This window comes from Astyanax mexicanus, chromosome 9 (assembly GCF_023375975.1).
Source record: "Astyanax mexicanus isolate ESR-SI-001 chromosome 9, AstMex3_surface, whole genome shotgun sequence".
Classification (NCBI taxonomy): Eukaryota; Metazoa; Chordata; class Actinopteri; order Characiformes; family Acestrorhamphidae; genus Astyanax; species Astyanax mexicanus.
The window spans coordinates 22,042,651-22,050,458 of NC_064416.1; the positions used below are offsets into that span (position 1 = coordinate 22,042,651).

At 36.9% G+C, this 7,808-nt stretch overlaps 1 protein-coding gene across 1 annotated transcript; it reads left to right on the forward strand.

Moving 5' to 3' along the window:
- LOC103022056 (nuclear receptor-interacting protein 3) lies at window positions 1-5,683 on the forward strand (the record flags this gene model as incomplete). The annotated part of the gene is given in 8 exon segments (XM_007249226.4): window positions 1-61; window positions 64-254; window positions 2,317-2,481; window positions 2,713-2,795; window positions 2,903-3,039; window positions 3,138-3,190; window positions 3,298-3,385; window positions 3,484-5,683. Coding segments are annotated over 8 exon segments (792 nt in total), but the record flags the coding sequence as incomplete, so codon positions are not given.
- Between the last annotated feature and the right edge of the window lie 2,125 nt (window positions 5,684-7,808).

A 7,808-nucleotide genomic window follows, 5' to 3' on the forward strand; every position in this document is an offset into this window, starting at 1 on the left:
GGAGTAAATCCATATCAGACAGGGGCGCCGTGGTTGGATGACGGAGAGCAGGCAGGGACCCCGCCGCCTGTCTGGGTTTATAAAAGGAGCCTCCAGCGGCGGGAGCTGAACAGAGGAGCAGCATGGAGCTGAGAGAGGCGGCGGCTCTCCGCCAGCAGCGCAGGATTAAACAGGCGATCCAGTTTTTACACAAGGATTCAGCGGACCTGCTGCCTTTAGATGGCCTCAAGAAACTGGGAACCTCTAAAGAGGGGGTAGGTGGTGCTTCTAGAAAATAATTATCATAAGAATAATCATTATTTTAATGAAATAGGCTGGTTTGATTGAGGAAAATGTTTCTTTTTGTATTTGTCTGTAGATTACGTGAACGATTGTTTATTACGTTTTATGATGAGAAAAACTAGTTTTTTCCTTCAGTAAATGAACGTTTAATGTAACGTTTTGTTGATATAGGGAATATTTAACCTTTATAGCTTGACCGTTTGTTGCATCATTTGTTATATAGGTTAGGTATTTTATACAAAGCTCTATTTTCAATTTCCTTTTTACAGGTGTTTATTTTCTAGACATAAACATAAAAATGTTTTATTATTGTTTTATTATCTCATGACGTCATATCTGAATCAGGGGAAGCCCTGTGTTGGACACTGGGAAATTGCTCAGGGGATATATAATGTGGCGATGTGTTTATCCAAGACGAGTCCTTCACTGACCTAGACCAAATAATGAGTTGTAGTAAACAAGACATATTACATGTGGAGAAAGGTTTTCCTCTCTATTATCTCTTTATATGACATTAGAATTATGGCAGAGGAGCCTCTGCATGGTAATACTTACAGTTTAGTACAGTATGTCCATATGAAAAAAGAACAGAATGGAAAAGATCCTAATCTAAAGCAAGCATTTTTTTAAATCAGTAAAACACTAATTGTAACCACTCAGACTTGGAGGCATGATGCAAATGCAATGAGTTTTTTAGATGTCATATAGAAATCCAACAAAGTAATGAGACAATCCAGCTAGACAAAGCAAATGTGAACAAAACAGAATAAAGATAACAAGTAAACCAGCTACGAAGATGATCAAACAAAGCACAGCACAAAACAAAGAAACAACTGGGGAAGATGGGTAAAAAATGATAGGTGAGAACACTGATGACAGGGTGTGGTTTGGGTGGAGACAACAACAAAACAAAACCATGTACTAAAGAACATGTGAAACAAACCGTCTGATGGTTTAGTTGGTCTAAAAGCATGATCAACCTGACCAAGCCAGATCAGACCAAGCCAAGCCAAAAAAGCTATTTATCAGAATCAGCAAGGCCATATTAGACAACTGGCATGATAAGAATGGCCAAGCATGACCAAAATGCAGTGTACAGCATTTGAAAAGATGGTTAATCATCTTGCTTATCAGCAGAAGGTATGTTTTTTCTGGATGAACTGCATTTCAAACACCTTGACCATCATAGACTAGTTTGGTCCATACAAAACCAGCTTCCAGCAAAGCTGTGTAACATGGAGGAGGCAGGATGTAAACGCAAGTCTTTTTTATTTTCCATATTTAAACTAACAAAGAAAAGAACACTAGGGAATATAAAAAGAAAAGGTAACTAAAACAAAACACTATGAAACAGAGGATAAACTAAAATACTGAACCAAACAAGCAAGCTACGCAAACAAAGAAACAAACTAAATAAAGCAAACCTGAGACACTGAGGCCAAACAACACAGCAGGTCTGTGGCTAAACAAAACAGATGAACACAATCTGGACAGAGTAACATGACAAATTGAGACAAAAGATGCGACAAACTACAAAGGAGCACATGGGGTATTTATACACAGGCACACACTAGGGACACCTGTGGAGGTAATGAGGGGGGCGGAGTTACAAAGGAGACAGGAGGGGTTACAGATGACAAGGCGGAGACATGACCAAAACACAGTAGCACATGGCTGGGAAACATGACAGGTAAACAAAACACGAGAACAGAGGACAGGAGCAGGAAGGAACCAAAAAAGGAAAGACACTGGACAGACACAGGCTAAGGTGTAACAAGCTGGTCTTGAGCTAAAAGTTTTTTTTCACTAAGGTGTTGATATTAAACCAGGTAAGCTGGTGATAGAATTGAACATGTGCACGTGTTGACTGGGAGTATCCAGGAGAAATCTGAAACCAAGCTTTGCTCTTTAGACTAGCTTACTCGACATGAACTGCTTTCTTCAAAATAACACATTTTTGTGTAAAATGGTCTTATGTTCTTTACTGTTACCTGATCCATTTTCCAGCCTTTATGATTTTCTTTCTTTGAACAGCAACCACATAACATTCTCCAGAGAAGGCTGCTGGAGGCCAACTTATCACGAAACAGACTCAACAGCCGCACAATGAAAGCACCTGTGAATAATATAGTTCAGAGCCATGGTGTTAACAGCGAGACACAGGAGACGGAGAGTGACCTCATTCAAGTCATGGGTCAGGTAAAGAGTCCTTAGACCTGAGGTCTTCCCTTCTGCAATTTGAATCCAATTTTTGGTCTTGAATTTTGTGACAACCTTTTAATCAACTGAACTTGTGATGTAATTAATTGACAACCTAAAGTGTCATGATTGCCAGCCATGGACTAAACACTGGATTTAAGACTTCTGACATAGACTTGTGACAGTTTAAGTAAAAGACGTGTTGTCTCTTTTGTTCTGTCTTCTCTGTAGTGCTCAGGGCGGGAGGTGGTGGTTACTGTCAACACTGGCTGTACATTAAACCTCATATCATCAGTCAGTGTGGAGAAACTTGGGTATGTATCTACTGTAAGGTGACTATACAATACAGAATGACTATACCTTACAAGAGAAACATGCAATTTGTAGTCAAGGCAATAACAATGTCATATGGGCTCCACAGCTTGAAGGAAAAGATCATCAGTGGCAAAAGCGAGGCTGACTTAGGGCCACTCCAGCACAACCTACTAATCATCGGACAGATTGTGCTGAGTTTAGTCATTGGACAAACAAAGATGGAGCTTTTATTTAGTGTTGTGGGTGAGCTCAATATGATGATTCATCATACATGGGAAAATACATTAGGATTGGAGGATGAAGATGGGTTATTTCTAAGTGAAATGTGCTTTATTTTGTAGAAATTGACAGGATGTTCCTCTCACTTGGTACAAAGACGCTAAAGGCCCTGAAGGTAAAACCACTTTGTTCCAAATGTCCGAAATACAGACTTTAAGTAGGCCTAGTATTTGTACAGTACTAACTGTAATTCAATTAAAATGATTTATGTCCACTTCACAGTGTGTGATTGACACTGAAAAGCAGATGCTGGTTCTTGGAAAATCCGTAAGAGAGCAAGTCCATTTTGCTGGAAGACATGAAAATGAAGGTTAGATTTTCTTCTTGTATGATAATAATAATAATAATAATAATAATAATATGGTTACATTGTAGTAATATTTGTCTCACTTTTGCTTAACATTTCAGTCTCCATGGAATAAAAGGAATCTACACATTAATTTTCCTTCTGTTGGAAAGGCTGTGTTTTGAGAACCAAGCAAAACTGAAGTTTAGATGGATTTCAGTCTTTACTGGAATCACTGAATCTTACCACCAAGCCCTATCATGTACCAGTCTCTCTCTCTCTACACACACACACACACACGCACTGTTTTTCACACACAATTGTACTACAGAGCTCATAATGAGCTAGATAGCTTTCCAAGCAGGACACTGCTGAATTATAAATAAAGGCCAAGTATCATTCAGCAGACACACTTACACAGAAAACCATGTGTACGTAACACAAGCTTACACTAATTTGGCCAGTGACTAAGATTTACTAGAAATTGGACACCAGTTGATTAACATATATATTTATTATAATTTCATATATGTCTTTTATATTTGGAAAACTGCATAGGAAAACTGAAATAGCATAGATCATTGATTATACAAATCAAATGCAACAGAGTAAGTTTTCATCTGATTGAGCTGCTTGTCAACCACCTTCACCATCAGAACTTCCGCTACAGAATTCTGTACATACTGATATTAACTATAGATGCACTGATACCTTTTTGCTTAACAACCAGCAGTAATACATACATAACAATACTAGCACCGTTTATTAAAGCCCAGATGTCTACCTCCCATTAGAATTCTGATGTTGCACAGTTTAACGCTGACAGTTTTACTGTCAAGTTTACATCCCACAAGCAGGTAGTGGCCTGTTTAGCTTTGGAAACCTGGATGTAGCCAGTTTTGTTTATTAAAGTTTTCCTTTAATAAGAGTAATTTGTAGTACAACTTTAGGCCTTATATTCTAATATATATATATTATATAAAGTGTGTTATATAGTGATTCTTAACTAGTTCCTCTGGGCCGAACATTTGCTCTCATCCAGCTCCCAATACATCTGGACCACTGATCCGGTATCACTGCTCCATTATGTTGTGATTGGTTCAATCCTAGTAGTAGTGATTGCTGTTGTTTAAGTATTTATATGAACTTAAGCATTATGTTGTCCAGTAGGTTGCCTGCTTCAACAGGCCTGATTTAACTGATCCCACGCATTATTCTGCTTAATTTAATGAATTAAATTAAATTAATGTAATTAATTTTATCACTGTTCAGTGTCTCTGAATTAAAAAAAAATTAAAATATGTTACTTGATGCTGGAATATGGGTTTCCAATTTCTCCTAGTGAGGAAAAACTACATCATCCTGGTGGCAGATTAAATGTCCTGAATTGGCTGTCACATAACTAACACTAATCAGAGCCTTTGAGCAAGACTCCCAATGTTACACCTGCCTACCTGTGTAACATCATTCAAATGTTAGTCAATCTGGAAAAGAGTGTAAGCTAAATGATGTAAATGTAGAGGTAAGATATCTTGGAGCTATCTTGATTTTAGAAATAGGCTACCAACAATACTAGCTAATATAATTAATAACGATCAGGGTATTTGCAGGTATGGGGATATTAAAGTAGACTTTTTAATATTACTCAGAGACAAAATAAAGAGCACGTTTACATTACAAATTGGCAAAAAGCCCTAATGTCAACACCAATATAACGTTTAATGCAAAACATATTTACATTAAATGTACACTTTCGCATGCCTACACTGTACTAAAAATAGTACCCTGCACATGTGATGTGGCAACATATTACACATTTATTGTCTATGTCATTTTTAAGACTTTTGAGAGGTGAATGTTTGTCATTTTATGACAATTTACGACCTTTCAGGTGAACAAATTTAACACCCTTTAAGACACTAATATTTGTTACAATCATTATGAAGAAATCTGACTCTGTAAAAAAAACTCTTCTTTTAATGAATCATGTTACACCAGAATCCGAAACATAACGTTTCTATTTCAGTGCTTAAATATTTGTGATATAATTGCAGAAGTTTCCCTTTAATTATCAAGGTCAGTTAATACGTCTCAGCAGGGAAAACACTATAATGTTTAGTTTACTCAATGTAGCATACAGTAGGCTTACACCAAAGTAAACTAGTAAAATAACTGCTATTCACATGTATTGCCTTGATAGAACAAAGTTTACAAAAGTGTTTTGTATGTTTATAATCAGAATATTTCACTAGACAGTTGTATTGATCTTGTGATGTAGCCTATTTATGTTTAATAAAATAAACATTTATTTAAACATTTAAACATGTACCTTTATGTGCCTTTATTTTCATTTAAATATGCACAGAGCTATAAAATTATTTTCATCACATATCACAGCTTAGAATGCTGAAATCAGTGCACAGGTCAACCACATCATTGGAGCAAAGAGATTTAAAGCCTCACTCAATTGCTTAAAGAACCCACAACCATGTGATCAATAACCTGCCAGTGCTCTGACCACTGAGCCACCACTGCTTGATGTGCATTGTCAGGTAAGGCCCAATGAATCAAGTATATTATGCAACAGCTCGCTTTATACAAATATTAAAGAACAAATCCCAGTGTTTTATATTGTTATATCTGCACAATACCAATAATTTTATGTGCATCATTATCAGTACACCATGTTAAATAATTGACTGGAGAAATCTGGTTAAAATATTTGATTCAATTCACAATACATACAGCTCTGGATAAAAAAAATAAGAGACCACCTCAGTTTCTGAATCAGTTTCTCTGATTTTGCTATTTATAGGTATATGTTTGAGTAAAATGAACCTTGTTGTTTTATTCTATCAACTATGCATTCTCCCAAATTCCAAATAAAAATAGTCATTTAGAGCATTTATTTGCAGAAAATAAGAAATGGCAGAAATAACAAAAAGATGCAGAGCTTTCACACCTCAAATAATGCAAAGAAAACAAGTTCATATTCATAAAGTTTTAAGAGTTAAAGAGAGAAATCGGTATGTGGTGGAATAACCCTGGTTTTTAATCACAGTTTTCATGCATCAGTCTTACACACTGCTTTTGGATAACATTGTCACGCCTGGCCCTGTTTCCTGTCTGTCCTCGTGCCTGTGTTGTCCCACGTGACCCGTGCCCCTGTGTTCTGCCTGTGATTTTCCATTACCTCATGTCTCATTTGTAGCTCCACCCCTTCCCCAGGTGTTTCCACTCCCAGTGTGTTTCCTGTTTAGTTATATAGTCTGTTACTTGTCCTCTGTCGGTCTTTGCACTGTCCCCCGTTGTCTGTCCCTCTGCGTTTCTCTGTTTTCAGTGTTTTCATAGCCTTAGCCCGAGTCCCTTGTTCTTTGTTTGTAATATATATTTATCTTCCTGTTTATTCTGTTATTTTCTAGTTCCCTGTGTTTTCCCTAGTTTATTCCCTTGCCCTGTTTTAGTTTATCCCGCCTAGTTTTATAGTCTCCCCGTTTGTTTATCTTTAGTATCTCTTGTTTGTTTCCGTGTTCCCTATTCACCTGCTTAGTGTTTAGTCTTTAGTTATTCCCTGTTTATGTTCTTAGCTCTGTTTAGTTTCTGGTTTAGTAGCCTCCCTATTTGTTTTAGTTTTATCTTGCCTCCGTTTCTTGTTTATTTCTTTGTTTCGCTGTTCTTTGTTAATTTGTTTATATTTATTTAATAAATTCGCCCTACCTGTGTTTACGTCCGCCTCCTCGTCTCTCTGCCTGGGTCAAACCCTGACAAACATACCTTCCTGGTGCAAAAATTCAAGCAGTTCAGCTTGGTTTGATGGCTGTGATCATCCATCTTACTCTTGGTTATATTCCAGAGGTTTTCAATTTGGTAAAATCAAAGTGGTTTCTTTTTTCCCAGAGCTGTATATATCAGAAAAATAAATATTGCAATGACAGTTTTTTCAGTTCTGTGCAGCAGTACTTTATATTATAATGTTGATTAATTAACTGTCTCTAAGGAAAAGGCTTACTTACTTACTTACTACTCGTTTACTTTACACTTCATATCAACTGCATTGCTTATGCATGAATATAAAGTGTCATAAGGACTGTAGATTAGTAGGAATAGAATAAGTAAAGGTTTTTCATAAATTCTACATAATTTTGTAGCATTATGTGATGCACATCATAGCTTCAGTAGTCTTTGAACTAATGACCATAAGCTTGACACAGGCTCTTATTATCTGACCTTCAGAGCGCTTCAGACACACGGCATGAAGCCAATTACTGGAAATGACTTGCTTTGATAGGGTGACTTTCAAATGACAACCGTGATCACGCCTCTCATCAGAGAGACTGTTCCTGATGTTATATATTGCGTAAGGGTTATGCAACACTGGAGGCCTGGGATTTACAATGTTAGATTCAAATGAATAAAAGCACTGTGTGGTGCTGCTGTGACACACATT